At 36.4% G+C, this 24,148-nt stretch overlaps 1 protein-coding gene and 1 long non-coding RNA gene across 2 annotated transcripts in view; one reads left to right on the plus strand and one right to left on the minus strand.

Moving 5' to 3' along the window:
• Positions 1-24,148, plus strand: part of ALG6 (ALG6 alpha-1,3-glucosyltransferase) — a 65,636-nt gene that overhangs the window by 22,481 nt on the left and 19,007 nt on the right. The window contains exons 3-11 of the mRNA XM_050755897.1: positions 2,947-3,031; positions 8,169-8,258; positions 10,667-10,755; positions 12,528-12,610; positions 13,270-13,334; positions 17,324-17,515; positions 18,114-18,249; positions 20,237-20,322; positions 22,040-22,124. Of these exons, the coding sequence (XP_050611854.1) occupies positions 2,947-3,031; positions 8,169-8,258; positions 10,667-10,755; positions 12,528-12,610; positions 13,270-13,334; positions 17,324-17,515; positions 18,114-18,249; positions 20,237-20,322; positions 22,040-22,124 (911 nt within the window). The remainder of the gene's footprint in view (positions 1-2,946; positions 3,032-8,168; positions 8,259-10,666; positions 10,756-12,527; positions 12,611-13,269; positions 13,335-17,323; positions 17,516-18,113; positions 18,250-20,236; positions 20,323-22,039; positions 22,125-24,148) is intronic.
• LOC126934963 (uncharacterized) overlaps positions 1-24,148 on the minus strand; it is a 159,699-nt gene that overhangs the window by 15,043 nt on the left and 120,508 nt on the right. The window lies entirely within an intron of this gene.

The following is a 24,148-nucleotide window of genomic DNA, read 5'->3' on the forward strand; positions in this document are numbered from 1 at the left end:
TTCTTCAGGTATAGGAAATTACTTAAGATTCTGTCATACTTTTATTATCCCAGTGGATTGAAAACAAAAACAAAACAAATAAAAAGAAAAGTCAACTCCTTTCCACCCCAAAGAAGCCATATTCAATGGTTGTATTCTTTAAAATAGAAACTTACATCCCTCCCTTCCCCCACCCCACCCCCCAGCCAAAGAATACACGTGCAAAAATGCAATTAATTCTTTGGGGAATTCTTTTCTTAAAAAAATTTTATTGTTGTAGGTTTTTCTTCCTCTCCAGTTTAATTAAGCAACCTTTTGATGTACTATATGCCTAGCAATATTTCCTTTGGACACTGGAAAATCAGTTTCTCTGCCTATAGGATATAAAATTCTTATCTTGGTAGCAATTAAGAAATAGTATAGTCATATGATAAAAACATGTGGTAACTGAAAGTATAAGTATTATGAGAAATCCATAATTAGTGATCAATATGTTTTTAATTTATGAAGGAAGGTTTCATGGAAGATTCAGGATTTCAGATGATGCTTGAAGGTTGGATATGAGTTGATAGAAAAATGTATAAAATATGGAATAAGAAGCATGAACAGAAACTTTGAATTTCAAAATGCCAAATAGTAACTTAAAGATGTTTTTGGGGAAGAACTCATATATGGCACTGTGTTAAAGCAGCCTCGGCAAAATTAATTGGTCTGCCATTACAAATTAATGTTGCAGATCAGTAATGAAAAATCAGGGACTCACAAACTCAAGTCTTTTGAACTTAAACGTCCTTGCTGTATTAACATTAACCTATGAGGGTGGCGTTGAGAATCTACTAGGTGCTATTACATTCTGAGTCTATAAAACTTAATAAGACATGTTTCTTTCAGAGATATAGAGAGACAGACACACACACATGTTGTATACTATGGTTAATTTCTTGTGCAAATCACTCAATGTATATATGCTATAGAAAAGTTAATCTGCACTTCCCATGATTGTCTCATAGTGGGAATATCTTCTTAGAGATTATACGTTTAAAGAATATTGGTGTAATTCGACAATTAAATACAAACGCTTTACTTCATGTAATGTTCTAAAACTGGAGAAAGTCTGGATTGGATTTCAGTGAGCAATAATATGTCATTCTTCAATATGGCACACCTTCCTAATGGGTTAATTAGTACATCTGACTCTATGTGATTTTTACCTTACATGCCAGTTAAAAAAGCTGTGATTATACTGTATCTCTTTGGGCCTTCTCACAATTTTGTAGTCAACTGTTAGTTAAATAGTGAGTGGGTGTTTACTCTTTACTAAATTGAGATACCTTTATATCTTTTTTTTTCTTTCTTTCTTTTCTTTTGAGACAGCATGTCGCTCTGTTGCCCAGGCTGGAGTACAGTGGTGTGATCTCGGCTCGCTGCAACCTCTGCCTCCTGGGTTCAAGCGATTCTCCTGCCTCAGCCTCCTGAGTAGCTGGGATTACAGGAGCGCGCCATCACGCCCCGCTAATTTTTGTATTTTTAGTAGAGACAGGGTTTCACCATTTTGGTCAGGCTGGTCTTGAGCTCCTGACCTCGTGATCCGCCCACCTCGGCCTCCCAAAGTGCTGGGATTACAGGTGTGAGCCACCGCACCTGGCCAGGTAATACCTATTTCATAGGTTTGTTGTATTTGGCATATAGTAAGCACTATCAAGTGTTAGTTATTACAAATCCATTATCCCTTATTTGCAATTCTGAAATTAAAATAGTCAAACCACAACGCAACAGTTTTTATACAACTTACAGCAAAGCCTGATCTAATTAATGTCTTTGTAACATATAGTGTTTTTGACCTTATGCTTGACCTTATTTATAGATTGTAAAAGTCCTTTGTAATGGCTGGGCATGGTGGCTCACACCAGTAATCCCAGCACTTTGGGAGGTCGAGGCAGGCAGATCACTTGATGCCAGGAGTTTGAGACCAGCCTGGCCAATATGGTGAAACCAGTCTCTACTAAAAATACAAAAATTAGGCAGTTGTGGTGGCACACGCCTGTAATCAGCTACTTGGGAGGCTGAATCATGAGAACCGCTTGAACCCCAGAGGTGGAGGTTGCAGTGAGCCGAGATTGTGCCACTGCACTCCAGCCTGGGTCAAAAAAAAAAAGTCCTTTGTAAAATGCAGATACTCATGTTACTATTTTATGGTACATATTGGGCAGTATAGTTGACAGCCTTATGAAGTAAAAATAAACTTTGATATAATTATTATTAAGTACAGTCAGCCCTTTGTATCCATGGGTTCTGTATCTGTGGATTCAGCCAACCATAGATTGAAAATATTCAGGAAATAAAAAAGGATGATTTTGCCTGTACTGAACATGTAGATTTTTTCCCCTTGTCATTATCTCCTAAACAATACAGTATAACAACTATTTATGTAGCATTTTACATTGTTAGATATTATAAGTAATGTAAAGATGATTTAAAGTATACAAGAGAATGAGCAGAGGTTACATGCAAATACTATGGCATATTATATAAGGGATGAGCATCCATGAAGTTTGGTATCTGTGGTAGTGGGGGGTCCTGGAATGAATCCCCCACAGATACTGAGGGATGATTGTAATGTTAACAATAGCTTCTATTTATTGAATGTTTTCTGTGTGCCAGGCACTATGCTAGGTATTTTATATCCATTATCTTATTTATTCCAGTAGTCCTCAGTAGGGAAGTTGTATTGATCCTGTTTTTAATGTGCTGAAGTTTAGGGAGATTAAGTAATTTGCCCAGTGTCACTCCAGGAGTGTGCCAGCAGTGCTAGGATTCAGACTTTACCTCTCTGACTTTTTCGGTAACTCCTGTGTTCTTTCTGTAACCTACACTGCCTCTCTACTTTAGACAATTTTCATAAGGAAATAAAAATCACTGATATGCTAAAGTACATTGTTGTTTTGCTCTTTTTACCTTTGATCTTAGGTGCTGGAAAACCGCCTATGTTCGGTGATTATGAAGCCCAGAGACACTGGCAAGAAATTACTTTTAATTTACCAGTCAAACAGTGGTATGATAATTTTAACTTGGTTTTCTTGTTTATCATGGTTAATATGGATTGTTTGAAAATATTTAAAAGGACAACACGCTATTTTCTTCATCTTGAACATCCTCATCTCTTGCATACTGGTGCCACATATGTATTGCCTTGCATTTTGTAGGCCTGTCTTGAAATTTGATAGTCCTGAAAGTTAATTCGTATACTTAGTTAGGTGGGCTATGATACTGAACTAGAACGTTGATGATAAAACTCTGAATGTCTGTATGTCCTCTGGACATAAACTATGAAAGCACCATCATAGGCTAAAAACATTTCTTCCCTGTTCCCTCATCCACTGTTTCTCTCGCAAAAGATCACTATGATTGTAACTATAGATAAAAATAGAAGAGAGCTTTGGCCGTAGCTGATGGCTGAATTTGCAGAGCTGAAAAGGGGACCAAAGGGAGAAGCCTACAATAGTAGGACTTGTTTTCAACTCTGAAAATTTCACATATGTCCTTTTGGTTCGCCTTTGAATACCCTGTAGTATAGGGCATGGCACATTGTAGACCCTCAATAAAAATTTGTGGAAGGAATGAGTATTTAGGTGTTCATTTTCTTTTTTTTTTTTTTTTTTGAGATGGAGTGTCACTCTGTTGCCCAGGCTGGAGTGCAGTGGTGCGATCTCAGCTTACTGCAACCTCTGCCGCCCAGGTTCAAGCGATTCTCCTGCCTCAGCCTCCCAAGTAGCTGGAATTACAGGCACCTGCCACCACGCCTGGCTAATTTTTGTAGTTTTTAGTAGAGACGGGGTTTCACCATCTTGGCAAGGCTGGTTTTGAACTCCTAACCTCGTGATCCACCCACCTTGGCCTCCCAAAGTGTTGAGATTACAGGCGTGAGCCACCATGTGCGACCTAGGCATTCGTTTTCATATGGTCTCATTTCCGTAGCTTTCTCTTTGTATTATGAAGGAGGAGGTCAGCTCTACCCTTCATTGGTTTTATGATACAGTATATAGCAAACCTTCTGTTTCTCAGAACTCAGAGAACTTTATAGAAATTTTTGTTAATTACTATTGCTCTCTGTCATAATTGAGCAGTGGTGATTAACCTTAATTTTATATACAAGTCTACCTGAAGTATAAAATAACAGTAGCTTAGTGGTAAAGAGTGTAGGTGCTAGAGTCAGACTGTCTGAGTTCAGATCCCAGCTCTGCTATTTATTAGCTGTGTGACCTTTGGCAAATTATTTAACTTTCTCAACCACAGTTTTATCACTTGTAGAATGAAAATAATAGACTACATATTTCACTGGGTTATTGTGAGGACTGAATAAAATGATACATGTAAAGCACTTAGGACAGTCCCTAGCATGTAATGAACTCTCAATAAATGTTAGCTGTGGTTATAGCATCAGAAATTCATGCCTGTGTCATTTTTATTGAACATATGCTGATAACAGTGATGACATTACTTATTGACTTACTAGATGGCTGGTAGGTTATTCTCTTAGAGACTGGCTATATAAACTGTTCATATTATATTGTTGACTGCTTTGGCTACTGCTTTTATATAGGCCCTTTATCAGAGAGTTTTATGCAAGAACTTAATATTGAGTTTTCTATTGATAGGTTGCCCCATTCCCTAGTCAGGGTTTGGAGTGTTTCAATGGAAAAGGAACCCGAAACACTTTAAATGTCTCTTAGTAGGGGAATGATTAAATAAAATCTCTTTCTTATGTGCACATTTTTTCTAGGCAGATTCCTAGAAGTGGAAGCTCTAAAGTAACACCAGAATATCTCTTTCTACATACCCTGACCAACATTTAACAATACCAGACTTTTAAAATTGGCATTTCCTTGAGTAACTGTGACCTGAGCATCTTTTAACATATTTATTGATAATTACATTTCTTTTCAAAATTTCTTGTTCATTTCTTTCCCCCGCGTTTGTAATGGATGATCATTTTTGTAATGATTTGTATGATTTTTAAATAGTTCTACTAATTTTCTATGCTGTGTAATGAATGACCCCCAAATGCTAATTGCTTAAACACAGATTTATTATTGCAGTTGCTTTAGATCAGGAGTTTGGGCACAGCTTAGCTAGGTATTCTGCTCAGAGTCTCAGAAGGCTATCATCCAGGTGTCAGCTGGGCTGCAGACTTATCAGAGGCTCAACTGGAGAAGGATCCATGGTCCAAGTTTCCTCAACCTCCGCAGAATTAGTTTCCTTGCATTTGCAAGAGTGAGGGCTTCAGTTTCTTGTTGGGAGCCACTCTTGCCTCCTATAGCTCACATGCCATATGTTGCTATGTGGCTTCTCCAACATGGCCATGCACTAAAACATGCCAGCTTGCTTCTTTAAAGTCAGTGAGAGGCATTCTGTCTAGTATATCTGCTAGCAAGACAGAATCTTACATATATGTGAAACAGAAGCACAAGAGTGATGTCCTGTCACATTTACCATATTGTATTAGTTAGATGCAAGTCACAGGTCTTGCCTACACTCAAGGGGAGGGGATTGTACGCATGCAGGGGTCTGAACACCAGGAGATGGTGTTCTCCGTGGTGACATTAAAGTCTCTCTACAACAGTATTGTACACTTTAATCATTTTCCTCGTGTGTGTGTATGAGTGTATAAAAAGTCTTTTTTCTGTTTGTCTTGTTCTTTAAATGGTGTCTGTTGTCTTATAAAACTTCATACATTTTGATATATGTAAGTTCTCTGAACTTTTCTTGCAACTTTTCTGTAACTTTGAAACTGTTTCAAGTTAAAATTTTTTTTCTTTAAATAAAAATACCAATTATGACTCTGTGGGTTGTTAGAGAAAACTACATCTTAAAGTTAATGGTAACACTCCTGAATGTAATTTTATAATTTGTGTGGCAGCCAGTTTTTTTTTTTTACTTACTAAATATATACTGAGATGTTCAGTGGGAAAATGCATTTCAATGTAGAAATCGTATTTAGACAAATTTTCAGGTATTAATATGTCTAAAGTAAGGCCAGGCACAGTAGCTCACACCTATAATCCCAGCACTTTGGGAGACCAAGGCGGGCAGATCATGAGGTCAGGAGTTCGAGACCAGCCTGACCAACATGGAGAAACCCCATCTCTACTAAAAATACAAAATTAGCCGGGCATGGTGGCACATGCCTGTAATCCCAGCTACTCAGGAGGCTGAGGCAGGAGAATTGCTTGAACACAGGAGGCGGAGATTGCAGTGAGCCGAGATTGTACCATTGCACTCCAGCCTGGGCAACAAGAGTGAAACTCTGTCTCAAAAAAAAAAAAAATTATATATATAATAGTATATAAAGCAGGAGTATCAATTAATTGCTTTGTTCCTACTGACGTATTTTGATGCTTTACATGAAACACTTTTAAGCTATCTTCTTTTATGCCTCTTTCTTCTACTTTATGAATTTCCATAAGAAAGGGGAGCACTGTTACAAACCCTGGATTTTTTTCCTCCTAATCCAATCAATCACTTTATTTTAGTATCGTTGCATGCTTACAGCTTACTGTCAGTGCCTCTTCTACTCATCTCCAGTGGATCTCAAGGTTAAACTAAATGAAAAAATAGGTTTTGTCTATTTTCAGAAGCTGAAAACCAAATCAAGTTGTATTGGACAAAATGTGATTCTTGAATTACTTGATGGTTTCCCATTGCTGTATCCATCTTAGTTGTTTTGTGGCTAGCAGCCAATTGGAACTACTATTGAGCACTTTGTGGCAGTCACTGACCTTACAGCTTTACTTAACTCAATGCTTCAACAGCTCTGAGGCTGATACAATAAAACTTTATGCTATGTAGTAACATGAATTTGGAAATGGCACAATTGGTGCCTGTCTTCAGGTATCTCCGTCTAGACAAGTGGGTGCTTTGGTCTCCATTATTTGCCTGGCCCAGTTTCCCAGATTCAAGCTGCCAAAAGGGGCTCCAACTAACCCAGAGATTCTTAGACTTGCTGCTTCTTGGCTTCAAGTCCCAGCCAGACGTGGAACCCAAGATTGTTCACATGGATGTTTCTGGAGGGACAATGGCCACCAGCTGGTACCATACTGTAGTACTCTATGCCCAGATGTCTTGGCTGTCTAGCATGCCTTGATAATTTTAATCCCCATCTCTTCCATACAAACCTATGTTTTATGTAGCCAACACTAAGAAGAGTAGACCTTCCGAAGATAATAGGTTATTTGATGGGATCATGTTGAATGCTAATTTAAAGAAATATTTTTAATTCAAAAAGTAGGAGATTGTGACAGTGAGGAATTGTGACCCATTTGAAATAAGTTAGGCCAGGCATGGTGGCTCACACCTGCAATCCCAGCACTTTGGGAGGCTGAGGTGGGTGGATCACTTGAGGTCAGGAGTTCAAGACCAGCCTGGCCACCATGGTGAAACCCCGTCTATACTAAAAATACAAAAATTAGCCGGGCCTGGTGGCAGGTGCCTGTAATCAAAGCTACTTGGGAGGCCGAGGCAGAAGAATCGCTTAAAAAAAAAAAAAACCCAGGAGGTGGAAGTTGCAGTGAGCGGAGATCGCACCACTGCACTCCAGCCTGGGTGACAGAGCAAGACTCCGTCTCAAAAAGAAATAAGCTTATGAACAATGGTTATTTGTAGGTTATATAGTTTGGCTTCCACTGTTGTAAAGTATTCTTATGATTGAGAAAATAAATTGAAGAAGAAGCTGCCTAGTTATAAAGGACATGATTAAGAAATTATGTTAACTCAATTTTTATTCCTCGAGTCATAATTGTGCATAGTTCCTTCACATTCTGGCCAACCAGAGAAGCCTATCAATTTGTGGACGTTAGACCTAGTTGTCTTCCTAAAATTCAGAGAACCTTGCATGTAACGAGGCTCTCGTTACATGTTGGTTGAATTGGTTGCAAACAGTCCTATTCTTTTAGTTGTTGCATATTTTTTGTTGTATAAGTGTTAGTCATTGATGAAGTCTACTAATAATAGGATGACAGTAAATCCCAGTTTGCCTAGGAGAGTCCTGGTTTGTGTCTATTGACATGGCTGAATTATTAATAGCTTAATAATTAGTAAATTACATTATTAAGTTTAAATAAATGATGTTAAATTATAAGTCTACTTCTTGAATATTGATTAACGGAATGGTGCTTTCTTCTTTTTTTTTTCAGGTATTTTAACAGCAGTGATAACAATTTACAGTACTGGGGATTGGATTACCCACCTCTTACAGCTTATCATAGTCTCCTATGTGCATATGTGTAAGTTTTTCTTTCTTAATGTAACTCTAAATTTTTATGCCCTTGGCAGATTTAGTAAGAAGCAGTGTGATGGGGCTTTCTTGACTAGAGGAGAGATTGCTTGTAGCTGCTATTGTATTTTTTTTTATTTTTTAATTTTTTTTGAGACGGAGTCTCGCTCCATAGCCCAGGCTGGAGTACAGTGGTGCAATCTTGGCTTACTGAAACCTCCACCTCCCAGGCTCAAACAGTTCTCCTGCCTCGCCTCCTGAGTAGCTGGGACTACAGGCACCCGCAACCACGCCCGGCTAATTTTTGTATTTTTAGTAGAGACGGGGTTTCACCATGTTGGCCAGTCTGGTCTCAAACTCCTGACCTTAAGTGATATGCCCACCTCGGCCTCCCACAGTGCTGGGATTACAGGCATGAGCCACCGCACCCAGCCGCTGCTATTGTATATTACAAATAGGTTTTAAGATATAACTGTCAGCCGGGAATGGTGGCTCACGCCTGTAATCCCAGCACTGTGGGAGGCCGAGGTGGGTGGATCACGAGGTCAGGAGATTTAGACCATCCTGGCTAACGTGGTGAAATCCCGTCTCTACTGAAAATACAAAAATTAGTCAGACATGGTAGCACATGCCTGTAGACCCAGCTACTCGGGAGGCTGAGGCAGGACAATCACTTGAACCTGGGAGGCAGAGGTTGCAGTGAGCTGAGATCACGCCACTGCACTCCAGCCTGGGCAGCAGAGTGAGACTCCATCTCAAAAAAAAAAAGAAAAAAAAGAACTATCAAAGTTTGAACATTTCTATAATTTTTTTGGAGGACGTCTTGCAAGAAATGCAGAACTAGTTTTGAAGTAGAGATGTTATCCGTATGTGTGAACTACTGAGAAATGTATCTAATATGTGTTAGTTGTGTATAAGAACTTTTTTTTTTTCTGGAACAGCTCAAAGTAAATGAAAAATATAGATCCAAATGGTTACTGACTAATCTGTCAAGTTAGAAACTAGAATAACTGCCGGGCGCGGTGGCTCAAGCCTGTAATCCCAGCACTTTGGGAGGCCGAGACGGGCGGATCACGAGGTCAGGAGATCGAGACCATCCTGGCTGACACAGTGAAACCCCGTCTCTACTAAAAAATACAAAAAAACTAGCCGGGCGAGGTGGCGGGCGCCTGTAGTCCCAGCTACTCGGGAGGCTTGGCGTGAACCCGGGAGGCGGAGCTTGCAGTGAGCCAAGATCACGCCACTGCACTCCAGCCTGGGCGGCAGAGCGAGACTCTGTCTCAAAAAAAAAAAAAAAAAAAAAAAAAAAAAAAAGAAACTAGAATAACTGTAGTGTTTCATTTGTGATTTAAGATCAAAATGGGAATTCCTTGTCCTTTTAAAGAAATTAAATAGTTATAAAAGATAAAGAACTTCTGTTTTTGTAGAGACCCAGTTCTACTCTGTAGTGGTATTCCGTCTTAGATTTGAAGTGTGTCAGCAAAAATTTGAGGAACCTCTTCAAATATCTTGTGAACTCATCTTCCTTGTTTAATTTCAACTTTACAGCCGTGTGTCACTTCACGATGGGAATACATTCTGAGAAATGTATGGTTAGGTGATTTCATCATTGTGCAAACATCATAGAGGGTACTTTAGGAGGCAAAATGGTATCGCCTACTGTATCTAGGCTCTATAGCATAGCCTGTTGTTCCTAGGCTACAAACCTGTATAGCATGTCACTGTACTGAATACTGTAGGCAGTTGTAACACAATGGTATTTGTATATTTAAACATATCAACACATAGCTAGAGTAAAAAATGGTAATATAATCCTATGGGATCATTGTCCTACATATGGTCCATTGCTGATTGAAATGTCGTTATGCAGTGTCGTTATGAGTGTATTTCATATTTGCAAAAATAAGCTTCATGGATTGAAAATAAACTCTCAAACATCATTACAGTATTCAGGGTAATTGTGATATGGTTTAAAATTACATTTATCTTTAAGAATTGCGTTTAGTTTTATGTAATGATTTATGATTATTATAACTGTTTATTGTAGCCAATTGTTATAACTAAAATATTATAAACGTGATCCTCTGATAAACACTAGCATATTGCTTTTTACAAAGTATGTGTTTAGTACATGAAATGTGACCTGCGAGATTGTTTTTACACTGGAAGAATTGTGAAGATAGGGCTTATAGTTACACCTTATATAGTTTTGTTGGAAGATAAGCAATGCAGATGCTTTTTTTGTAGCTTAAGTCAGTTTCACATGATTAAATAGAGTAATACTTAAGCATCGACTCTGTTGCTTTATAAGAGAAATGGCCAATTCTCAAAATATTAATAAATTCATACATCTTTAAATATCCTTATTGCTAAATGTTATGAGGAATGAAGTATCTGTATATATGCTTTGATTTGCAGGGCAAAGTTTATAAATCCAGACTGGATTGCTCTCCATACATCACGTGGATATGAGAGTCAGGCACATAAGCTCTTCATGCGTACAACAGGTAAAAGTGCAATAGGTATTGGATGTAAAATTTGATTTTTTAAAATTTTTGGACAAACTAGTAAAGGTACTATTATTGTTCTTACTGACTTTAAAATTGTGCAATTACACATACACATATATTTGTATACATGATCCAAGACCAAATGTATATGTAAGTTAAAACATGAAAGAGTAGAAAGGAGGGTGCTTTACATTTTTTATCTGACTTAATTCTTTGAACACCCAAGTGAGATCAATACTATTATTCTTATTTTAAGCTGAGGAAACTGAGGGAGGCACAGTTAAGTGAAGCAAATAGCTTTACTTGAGGTCAGATAGCTATAAATTGAATCTTTAGTTTTTTAGGGTGTGCTTTAATATCCTAATTCTAAATCTCTTTCATTTTTTCTTAAAGCAAACCTTGCAGTTGTTATCTGCGTAGTTGTGCAGTTTCTAAATTCAATAATCCACTCAACAAATGTTTATTGAGCATCTGTGTGTGCTGTTGCAGGAGTCTGAAAGTAATAAGCTTAGATTTCTTTAAAAGCTTTACATGACTTATGCTTTAGTGCTATCTCAGTCCTTTTCCTTAATTAGTATAAATGTAGTCAGAGTTTGTTCTCTTTACAGTTCATCCGGTCTTGGAATGTTAGGCCCAAGAGATAACCTGTTTTGCCTCTTTCCCTCTCCCACACCACTGCCCTTCCCCCTCCAATGCTTTAATCCTTTCTGAACCACATATTCACCATGTGATAATTTGGCTTCTGAACCAACATCTGTGCTTGCAGGGAACTCACAACCTTTACAGACATTCTATTCTGTTTTCATAGAGCTCCAATCATTAAAAATGACCTTCCTAAATTGAACTTGCACCAGTCATTACAGATTCTGTTTTCCAGGGTTACAGAGAACAAGTCTAATCCCTTATATCCCTAACATCCTACAGGAATTTGGAGTCACCTCTTCTCTAAGTTAAAGATTCCTATATACTTCAGCTATTCCTTAGATGAGCAGTTTGTTGAATGTGATTATGGTTTTGAGGTCTCTGTCTGACCAGTCCTTTGGGTATGTTCCAGTTTGCCAGTGTCGTCTTTAATGTGGCATTTGGAGCTGAACATATTGATAGATTGCAGACAGTTTACTGTCACTTACCTTTTTCTCAACACTATACTTAGTGAGGTATAAGAAAAAAATAAGCTCTTTAGACAGCTATGTTATACATCTGAAGTATTTATGTATGCATTTTTCTTTGTTTTAAAGGACTGCATGTTGAAAATTATGACTTGCTTTTCTTTTCTTTTTTTTAGTATTTTTTTCAGTTTTCTCCTCACCTGGGTTTCTCAAGCTCTTTATATGCATTAATTAGCAAAAGTTTATATTTTTTCAATAAAGACTAACATTTTAAAAAGATTTTCTTACACATCACTACATTTCAGTTATTCTTTATGCTAGAAAATTTAGAGTATATAGACGAAAAAAATATTTCCTTGCTTTGAATATTTTTTATTTTTAAGTCCAAGTCAGAACAAAGAGAGAATGTTGGATACATCTGATTGATTAAATACGTGAATTTGTTAGAGAAAATTAAGAGACTCCTTGGCAATACAGCGGTTGAAATTATTCACAGGTGAAAGAACTGAAAAGGGCTGACTGTGTAAAGGACTTGTCCATAGTGGGGCAAGAACCTTGTGTTAATGAATTCTCAATCAACATTGGAGGAAGGGAGGCAGTTAATGGGTAGCTGTAAATCCTGATGGACTCATGTTTAAAGTTATTTCCTTGTGTTTTCAGTTTTAATTGCTGATCTGCTGATTTACATACCTGCAGTGGTTTTGTACTGTTGTTGTTTAAAAGACATCTCAACTAAGAAAAAGGTAGGTTTTAAAGCAGCCTGACAGTTCATCTCTGAAATGTATCCTTTATTAGTCTAACTATTAAGTATAGACCTTAGGGAAGCCATGCTTTCGGAAAGAGAGTAATTAGGAATATTGTATCTTCTATCAATTTTCACTTCAAAAACATCAACTTATCTTACAGTAATTATTTTAGTGTACTACTAAGATATACTGAATTTTAGAAGTTACATAGTACTGGACTGCATGCCATGCCGAATTTGTTACTTAACTGGTAAAGCTGAATTTTGAGCTGGCTTGTGAGATTGACCAAACTGAAAGGCATTTTGAAAAGTTGTTGTATATTCTCAATTCATAGTTATCAAATATTATTTTTGGTCATTTTAGATAGGTTAACGTTAGATTGACTTCTCCAACTTGTATATCTGGAAGTACTTCCTCTGACAAAACCTTTTAGTGATTTTTTTTTTTTCCTTTTTATGGAAGTGTCCCATGTCACCTCCATGAAAACTTCATTGTCTAAAGAGTTGTTTTATAAAAATTGAATATTTTATAAAAAGAAAGTATAACACCTCTGGAAAAGGGGAACATTTGCTAATGTGTTAGATAAAAACCACGCTTTTACTCTGCTTGAATGTGTAACAGATTACTTTCTTATCTCACAATATTTTTCTTTACAGATTGCTAATGCGTTATGCATCTTGCTGTATCCAGGCCTTATTCTTATAGACTATGGACATTTTCAGTATCCTTTACTAATGTAGAAATGAAGTCAGTTGCATATTATGAAATCTAGACTCAATGTGTGCAATGCTGTCATCTAGTAATGTCTTATTTGATAGCGTGCTTATATGAACTATTTCACAATAATATAAAAGAATCTCTTCACTAAGCTTTTATTTGAAGAGTAAAGTATGGATTTATTAAAAGTAGAATTGCTTTTTCATATTGTTTTGCTTGGGAACAGAATGTTGGTAAATGATTAGCTCTTTCTGGGGAGGTGGCAAAAGAGTGCCAAGTATGGTTATACTCTTGTAATTCTAAAGTGTAACATGTCTTCTATCCTTTGCAAATGCTGTCTGACATGAAAAAAGGAGAATGATCTCACAGTTTTATGAGTTTTAAAATATTTTTTTCTATCAGATAGTAGTAGCCAGAAGCTTCAGGAAACTAAAACTGAATAATCAAAATATGGCTTTTGTATGTGTATTTTTTGATGACTAAAGTAAGGAACATTCAAACAAACAAAGCTTAGAGAATAAATTGATAAAAATCTGTATATATCTATCCAATTTGTCTTATAAGGTATCGAATATTATTACCTGTCTCCATCTCTCTTAAAGGAAAAAAAAGACGACATTACACAGCAACATGATTATTTAATTAATAGCTTTTCCTTTTGATGCCAGTCTTGTTTTAGTTATAATAAAACTAATAGGTATATCTGTCAAAGGACTTACAAATAAAAGATATTCAAGTCTGTAGTTGTTTTAATCATATATTTTATATTCTGTCCACTTGACTAATTTAGTTTTTTAAAAATTTTGGCATTGCTTACGGGATCATGGCTGTCAAATACTCTGATAATATCAAGAACAGTGATAGAAAAGGAAAAAAAGTGATTTACCAGAGTTTTAAAACTATATTTACTTTGAACTATGACACTCATACAGAAAACTATGCAAAATATAAATGTGCAGCTCAGTGAGTTGGCAAATTACCACTCATGTCAAGAAATAGAACATTACTAGTATCCAAAAACTACCCTTGTCCACCTCCCCATCCTTCTCCCTCCTCCTTTCCAAATAGTACCCCTGAACTAACTACTAACACTATAGTTTTCCCCTTTTTTGAATTTTATATAAAAGAGACAACACAGTAAGTATTGTTTTGTGTTTGATGTTTTGGGCTAAACATTTTGTTTATGAGATGCATTCATGTAGTCGTGTGTAGCTGCAGTTTGTTAAAAATCTATGAAAGTGAATTCAGTATTCACTTCGATTGCTTTATGATATTCCATTGCATGAATACATGTGATTTCTATCACTGAGAGAGTAATTTGGGTTGTTTCCCGGTTTGGGCTATGATGAATAATGCTGCCATGAACATCTTATAAATATCTCCTTGTACACATATAAACATTCCTCTTATGAGTGGAATTGTTGAGTTACAAGGTGTGCACATATCCATTTTTAGATAATCCCAAATTGTTTTTAAGCAGTATGTAGCAATTAAGACTCTCATAACAATGGTGTAAGAGTTCCGGATGCTCTACGTCTTGATCAACTGTCAATGGTTTTTGTTTTAGCCATTCTGGAAAATTTGTAGTAGTATGTCCTCTGTGATTTGAATTAAAGTCTGAAAGCTTTCAGGCATATGTTACCTTGTAAAGATACATTTTTTTCTTTTGAGATGGAGTTTTGCTCTTGTCCCCCATGCTGGAATGCAATGGCGTGATTTTGGCTCACTGCAACCTCCGCCTCCTGGATTCAAGAGATACTCCTGCCTCAGCCTCCCAAGTAGCTGGGATTATAGGCATGTGCCACCATGCCAAGTTAATTTTTGTATTTTTAGTAGAGATGGGGTTTCACTATGTTGGCCATGCTGGTCTCAAACTCCTGACCTCAAGTGATCCATCCACCTTGGCCTCCCAAAGTGCTGGGATTACAGGCATGAGCCACTGCACCCAGCTGTAAGGACACATTTTTAAATCATTATGTACTTTTCTCATTTGCAAAATGTGGATAATAGAAACCCTAACTTTGTAAGCTTAGTTTGAGAATTAAATGAATTAATATTTGTAAAACACTTAAGACAGTTCTTGGGAGATACTAAGCATTATATAGACATTTGTTGCTATTATTATCATTTTTATAATTTATTTGTGTGGTTCTGAAATTTTACAGTGATTTGTTTAGACACAGGTGTTTTTCACAATTGTTTTGGATATCCAAACTGTATATGATGTTCTTCTGTTCTGCTAAATTCTGTTACATTATTTTTTTGATGATTTTCTCACTTTTTTCTTTCTTGAGTGTATTAGTCAGATGTTAGATCTTTTGCATCTCTTTATCTTTTGTTTTATGGGTTGGATTATCTTGAATTTATCCCCAACACTTCCATCGAATTTCATTTGTTTTGTTAGGTGTGTTTTTAATTTCTAATTAGAATTTGCTACTTTTTTTTTTTTTGGTAAAGTTCTTTACTGTTCCCTGAGTGATTTTAATTCTTTCAGGGTCATTTAGTTTCCCTTTCGATTCTTTTTCTGTGATAGGTTTTCTATAAATGTTTATTTGATCCTAGTGTATCTATTTTTATTTAAGAATAAGGCAAGAACACCTGCATATGACTTCTATGTATCGTTGGTCCACTATAGGATCAGTGGGCAGCAAGCTGGCCACCACACGCTGAGATGCTTACATGTCAGAATGTGGAGGGGTTTGCATTATAGTGCTAACCTCTACACTGGCTGCCCTGGATAGTTTAGTTTATTTTTTCAGAAAAATACACCCTCTTTTGTTGCCTCGGGGTAAATGTTTGGCTGCCAGATAATCTTTGTGTGGGAGTGGGGTAAGATTTGACTTCTACCTCTAGGGATTTTCAGTTCATCTCTTGTTTTCTTCTGCATATACTACTCAAACACTGTAACCTACTTGGTGTTTCCAAAGTTCTCTAGGGTCTTGCAGGGTGGATTGACTTCTTGCTACCCTGAGTTTCCTCTGTGTATACTCTAAGCTGTGGCTTCCTTCATTCTATTTTATTTGTTATCACTTCTGTCTTCCAGAAATATGTTGAAATCTTTATCTATTATAACAGATCCTCCCGTTCTCTTTATGGCTGTGAATTTATACTTTTTGTTTGTTTGCTTTTGTTTTCTTGCTCTCTTGCCCAAGCTGGAGTGCAGTGGCATGATCATAGCTCATTGCAGCCTCAACTTCCTGGGCTCAAGCCATCCTCCTGCCTCAGCTTCTCGAATAACTAGGACTCCAGGCTTGCACCACCACACTAAGATAATTAAAAAATTTTTTTTGGTAGAGATGGGGTTTTGCCATGTTGCTCAGGCTGGTCTCAAACTCCTGGCTCAAGCAATCTTCCTGCCTTGGCCTTCCAAAGTGTTGGGTTTACAGGCGTGAGCCACCGCTCCTGATCGAATTTATACTTTTAAATTCCTTTTCTTATTACTTTAAGAGTCTCTTGGGAAGGAGAGGAGGTAAACATTAGTGCCTAGCTCACCATTTTGAACTGAAAATCTAATTGTGATATTGTTTTAATTAACAATGTTGTTAGTTGCTAATTAAGTACATATATTACTTTATACTATTAATACATATAATAGAGGAAGTGTAGTGATCTCAGTAAAGTTTTTTGTTAACTTGCTGTTGGAGCATTGTTTTATTCTCTAGATTTTGGTATGTTATAATAATATTGTGGAGTAATCTAACAGAAACAAAACTATGTTTTAAATCTTTAGAGCTCTTTTAAACCAAAACAAATCAGTTGCTGTTTAGCAGTAGATTTAATGTATTTGATGCTATTATACATAATTTCATGTTTGTTTATCACTTCAGTACTTTGAATTTCTATTGGGAAATAGCTTTCATTGTATATGTTATTTTAAAATCACATAAGAGATATGCTATGAGCTTGCATTTCATAGAGCATATCTCTTATGTGATTTGTTTTTTAAAAGCTCTATCTTTTAAAAAGATTATTAAGGTAATTTCCTTGACACAGGAACATATATAATTCTGTGAGTCTTGGCTTTGCTTTGTGGGGTGTTCTTGGAGTATCTTGTGACTGGGACCTGCTAGGGTCACTGGCATTTTGCTTAGCTATAAATTATAAACAGATGGAACTTTATCACTCCTTGCCATTTTTTTGCTTTTTACTTGGCAAGTGTTTTAAGAAAGGCCTCAAAGGAAAGGGGTGAGTGACCTTTAAACACCAGAATCCAAAACTTTACTTCAGATAATGTTTTTGGCATACTTACTTGGAGTAAGGTGATCTTTCACTTTGCCTTTTGGTGATTTCTTATAAATACTTTGGCTATAGGGTATGTGGGAAGAGAGAGATTAAGTCATGTTCTGTGTTTTATTTTAAATTTTCCTAACTAGAGAAATATTTCAATTCATGCATATTTACTGGTAGTGTGTATTGGCTAGTTAGAACTTTGCTGTAGGATTTTATCACTTTAGAGCTTACTACGTTATATACTTATTAGAAATACATCCCCATTTGATATTTTTCTTCATGAGTGCATTCCCTTATTCCTATACAAATGATATCTAACGTAAATGTTAATTAGGATGGTGGTAACAGTCCTTTTGTTGAAGTGCACATCTTAGCTGTTGTGAATTTTTTTTTTACCTCTGATTTGAGCAGACTCCCATCTTAAGCCTATATTGGTAACATAGATTTGGCATTACTATATGTTTGCATGTATTATGTTCAGTGAGACTCAGGTTGATTTTGCAGAATTACTAACCTTTCCCTATCTTACTGCCTACCTTTGTTTTTGTTTTAGGTTTGTGTTGCTAGTTAAGCTAGCTTGTACTGTTGTGGCTTCCTTCGTTCTCTGCTGGCTGCCATTCTTTACAGAAAGGGAACAAACCCTGCAGGTTCTAAGAAGACTCTTCCCGGTTGATCGTGGATTATTTGAGGCATGTTTAAAAACTTTCCTCTCCTTTCTGTTACTATACCTTACCTGTGACCTTTAGGGGTTTCATGTAGAAGACACAAGGAACAGGAACTTCAACTGCTTTCCTCCTGTAATCGTTCCTTGCCAGTTATTGCTTGATTGATTAATTGGTTGATTGAGACAGGATCTTGCTGTTGCCCAGGCTGGAGCACAGTGGCTATTCACAGGGGCAACCATGGTGCACTACAGCTTGAACTCCTGGGCTCAAGTGATTCTCCTGCCTTTGCCTCCTAAGTAGCTGGGACAACAGGGTGTGTGCACCTTGCCAGTTATTTAATCCCTTATATTACCCCTAGCTCAGCTGGCATTTTTTAGTACATTACATCAACAGGTAATATTTATGCCATCATCAGATCCATAATTCAATTATATGTTTTTGTAATGAAATAGGGTTTGTAATAAAAGACAGAATGAGAAGTTTCAGCTACAATTTTAACAGCTGTGTAATTTTTTGGTTTATATTCTGTTTTCAGTCTTAGGAAATTATTTGTAAAACTAATAATCATGTTTGCTTCAGGAAGATCTCATAATTTCTTATGAGATATATAACGTTCATCCACAGTAATTTTTAATGAGACTCTTTCATTTCATTTCATTTAATGCTAGTTTAATCACTCTTGTTAAACTTTTATTATGTGAATAATTTGATCATTTAGATTTGGTAATTAAATTAAACAAACTATTTTTCTGAAACAAAAAGGCCTTTTAATAAAGTTAGACAGAAACAACATATTTATAGATAATTTGCTAACATTTCTTTTAAAAAAAATTTTGAAAGCGTATCTTCATAAGTTTTGAATATATAAATTTCTATAGAATATCTTTCAATGGACTTATAGGAAGAAGGAACCAGCATTTTGAAAGTGACTAAGATGGGAGTTTGGTGTTGTGAAGGAACAGAAATGTGTGACTGTATGTCAACAGGATGATGGTAGTGATGATAATAATCATTATTGTTATAACCACCATTTAGCAGGTGCCAGACATTTCCATGTAATTTTATTTGATCTTTACAGTAGCTTTGTGGTAGCTATTGTCCCCACTGTACAGATTAGAAAACTGAGGTCAAAGATTCCTGTAACTAGCATGTAGCAGAACAGTGATTTGAACTTTGAAAATTGTTTTCCTAACCTGTTCTTTATATAACCTCTAACACTTACGTAAGGAAAAGTTTAACCCTGTATGTAAGCTGCCTAATTATTTGCCTTACCTTCCGTTTCAGAAATGGCATTTATCATGATAATTATAAAAATGAGTATCAGACATGTTTGATGGTGTTGCCAGTCTCTTCCATTCACTTCTTGCCTTCAAAATCTGAAGAGCATTTTCTTTGATCCAGCAGAGGAAAGTGGGATGGTATAGTTGTCAGTGATAGTTACTTTTTTGATGTTAAGTCCGCACAGCTGTAAGTCAAGCAGCTGTGTAGAGAATGATTTCACCAGCATGAGAGGTGTAGTTACAAACTTAATTTTGAAAGTGATCCTAGCACAACTGCTAATGTCTTTAGACTTTTTGATTTATTAGCAATTAGCTCTTGTCATTGCTAGTAGCTAGCAGGTTACTCTAAGTAAATTCAGTTGTGTGATAAAAATGGGTCAAATGTAATATGTATTCTATAAATTACAGAAAAAACATTTCTTAGAAAAATTTCCAAAGATGAATGACTTAGTATTCAGGGATAGTGCATTGCTCTTTGAAAACTATTAAGTATTTGGGAATGTCTGGATTATGGTGGGCCAATGCTTTTGATCAACTGCCCTGCACAAAAATGAAAAATGCTTGAGAGAGTGTGTGCGTATATGTTCCTGGAGGATTTAATCTATTTAATTATATTGTGACTAAAAGTTTCACGTCTCAAAAAATTTATTAGAGATTATGGGCTGTACTTCATAGGTTTTAATATTTCTTTCAATTACACCAGAATGTAAAGCTAACACATCTCTTTTAAGGATAAAGTAGCCAATATTTGGTGCAGTTTCAATGTCTTTCTGAAGATTAGGGATATTTTGCCACGTCACATCCAATTAATAATGAGGTAAGAGAAACAAAGTTTGTATGTAGTATTTTATAAGTTACTCTTTAAAAGCATTATGGTATTATTTGATTTATTTGGCATCATTAGGGAATGAGGTATTTTTGTGTTTCTCTTTTTTTTATTCTTTTGAGATGGAGTCTGGCTCTGTCACCCAGTTTAGAGTGCAGTGGCTTGATCTCGGCCCACTGCAACCTCTGCCTCCTGGGTTCAAGTGATTCTCCTGCCTCAGCCTCTGGAGTAGCTGGGATTACAGGCGCTGGCCACCATGGCCAGCTAATTTTTGTATTTTAGTAGAGATGAGGTTTCATCATTTTGGCCAGGCTGGTCTTGAACTCCTGACCTCAAGTGATCCACCCACCTCGGCCTCCCAAAGTGCTGGGATTACAGGCGTGAGCCACCGCGCCCAGCCGAGGTGTTTTTCTTTAGCGGATTTTCCACGTAACTTAGATCTATTGCTCTGTACAATAAAACTCTTCAACTTGAATTATTTTTATGTGCAAGTTTTTCTGAATTGTTACCTTGTTCTCTCCTTGAACAGAGAGTACATTAAATATGATTAATATTATTTTTAAGAGTCATGATATTCAGTGTATATCAGTCAGGATCAGTCAAAGAAGTAGGAATAGGAGATCACTGCATTGTGTGTGTGTGTGAATTTATGACAAGGAATTGGCTTGTACAGTAGTAGGGGCTAGTCACAAGGCAGCCAGTCAGGAGGGAATATCTAGGGGGAAGGAAGAGCAATTAAGACCTGGATGCTGTTAGGGAAGGCCTCAGCCGACTTTTAAAGGGCTTTGATCTAATTAAGTTAGGTGCCTCAGGACAGGCTCCCTTTTGATTAAAATCAACTGAGTAGGGGTTTTACATCTGCAAAATTCTTTCACAGCAGATTAGTGTTCAAATAACTGGGAGATGAGATGGGTGTGGCTTCTCTGTCTTCCAAATCTTATGAGAATTTCCCTTGTAGCCCACCCTAACAAAGGCATACAGGAACGGAATTCTGCGACATTAGTACAGCCTAGCCAAGTTGACAAGTCAAAACCTACAAGTGGGAAAATCAGTTGTTGTACTCGGTTATATACTTGTTTTCAGGGCTTTCAGGGGCTATTTCCCATAGTACTAAATGGTTCCGGGCCACTTTGCTTGTTGAGTCTGTCTGCTTTTTCTAGTTCTTTTTCCTCCCACCCATTAGCCATCATTAGGAGAAGCTCTAGTAGCTTCCTGCTCCCTTTCCACCTTTTTCTTTATGATTTACCATGGGCTTGAAAATCAGATAATCAACTTTTGTGAAATGATGGCTAGAGAGACTCTTTTGTGAGTAAAGTTTATGAATGTTTGTGTTACAGATATAGCATTGTCTCTTATACTTCATTATATTTTCTTATTTTGAGTGTTTGATAATTGACCTTCAACTATGTATCTTTGTATATTTTCTATGCATGATATTAAATACTAAAATAACAGAAGCAATATTTAGGTTTATCATGTTTGGTCTATATTATGTAATCATTTATTTTTAAAGTATATATATTTATCAATGTGTAGATTTTATATAAATGTTATTTCATCTTTAAATTTAATAAATAAAAGTATAGTTTGAAATCAACTTAAGTTGATAAATAATATGATCCTTATATTTAAAAAATATTTCCTTATTTAAGCTAGATTTATACCTCTACAAAGAAGACAAATACTTGATTTTTATTAATTGTTTTAGCTTTTGTTTTACATTTTTGAGCCTGCTTCCTGCATGCATAAAATTAACACTTCAGCCCTCTTCCAAAGGATTCAGATTGACACTGGTAAGTTTTTCATTACTTTAGATACTTAATTCTTGCCACAACTGATCTTTTAAAAATTAATTTCTTACTCTGAACAGGGTTTATGGGGCTGGTAAACAAGACATTCATTTATTTGGCAGACATTTATTGGATGTTTCCCATACTTAGCTTCTGTGTGGGACACTAAGCTAAGCAATCAATAGTCTTTCAGTTAAATTCAACTACTTAATTTGTTTTGTATTAGTTAATGAGGGACTACAAAGTAGAAAACAGTGGCAATGAACTTAAGTAGCTTAAATAGTTATGCTATAAAACAGATGGTATTAAGTTCTATCAGGTACAAATGAAGTCCTAAGATGGTGTGGGAAAGGGAGATGTTATCTTGGGGGCGGATTTTAGAATGCTGGTTAGGGCAAGAGGGATTTGAGCCCAAATTTGAAAGTGGGGCAAGCTTCGAACAGCAGGTTATATAGCAGAAGAGAAGTTCAAAACAGGAGAAAGAAGTTGAAGGTCTAAAAGTGGGAAAGGACACAGGATATTCTGGGAATAGCTATTAAACAGTATAAGTTGTGTGAGTTTTATGTATATGTGTTGAGAGTAGGTGAAAGATAAGGGTAAAAACTGACCAAATTATTGAAGACCTTGAATATCTTGGTTGAAAAGGTTTGGAGTTTGATTTATGTGCAAGAGAAACTAAAAAATATTTTTGAGAAGGGGAGGGGGCAGATCTCTGTTTTAGGAAGATGACTTGTGTCAGTTTGAAGATGGACTAGGTGCATTTTCTTTTTTTTTTTTTTTTTTTTTTTTGAGACGGAGTCTCGCTGTGTCGCCCAGGCTGGAGTACAGTGGCCGGATCTCAGCTCACCGCAAGCCCCACCTCCCGGGTTTACGCCATTCTCCTGCCTCAGCCTCCCGAGTAGCTGGGACTACAGGCACCCGCCACCTCGCCCGGCTAGTTTTTTGTATTTTTTAGTAGAGACGGGGTTTCACCATGTTAGCCAGGATGGTCTCGATCTCCTGACCTCGTGATCCGCCCGTCTCGGCCTCCCAAAGTGCTGGGATTACAGGCTTGAGCCACCGCGCCCGGCCGACTAGGTGCATTTTCTATAGTTTAGGATTTTTCTGAGTATCTTTACAAAGTCTTCTTGGTTGTGTTTCTGTGGCATTTAAAATTTTGTTCCTGTGTGCTATGGTCTATAAAATGACATTTTAAAAATACCTTTTAAACTATCAAGAACATTTAGTTTATGAAAACAGTAAGTCCTAGTGGACTTACATGAGGCAACATTTAGAGATTAGGGTTCCAAGTCTGGGACTGCCACTTAAGTACATTGGATAGAAACAAGCCAGAAAAGAACATAACAGTGAAATACTTCAAAAGTGCATCTCATTACCACAATGCAAAAAGGATAGTTTTATGTTCGTCTTTTCTTTTTAATTATCTTTTTATGGATGATTTGTGTTGTTTGATTCTGTGAATGGACTCTGAGCATACCAAGTCATCTGTTGTTAATATTCTGTTGGGTAGTTAGAACAGAATAGATATGGTGTGATGCTCTGATGTCTTCAGTAGGCTTAACCTGAAATAGCTTTCAAGCTTGTGATAGATTGTTGTTTTTCTAGGAAATAGAATGCTAAATAAATGTATATTTCAAAGATAATGGAATAGAATTTCAGAGTTTGAGTAACTTTAGCAGTGTTAGAGATTATTACTTTTAGGATTATAAGCCAGAAAAAACATTTTCTTTTTTTAAATTTTCTAATTTTTTTCAGTTTGCTATGTTTTAAAAGAAGCCACAGTGTTAAAACTTTTTAAATGTAAGATTTTTGTGATTTTGTTTTTGTTAATCATGCCTTGAATTCTTATTGTATACTTCTGAGAGTTTTAAGAACATTTTCCATTATAATTATTTTTAAAGTATTTTCCTTTCAATCATGTTTGCCTGAATTATATCTCAATATAAATCTATAATTGAGGTAACTGATAGCATGAATACTGGTATATGTATAGCAGCAAAAGGATTTATATTTAATTTTTCAGGTAT

The sequence above is a fragment of the Macaca thibetana genome, chromosome 1, assembly GCF_024542745.1.
Source record: "Macaca thibetana thibetana isolate TM-01 chromosome 1, ASM2454274v1, whole genome shotgun sequence".
Taxonomy (NCBI): Eukaryota; Metazoa; Chordata; class Mammalia; order Primates; family Cercopithecidae; genus Macaca; species Macaca thibetana.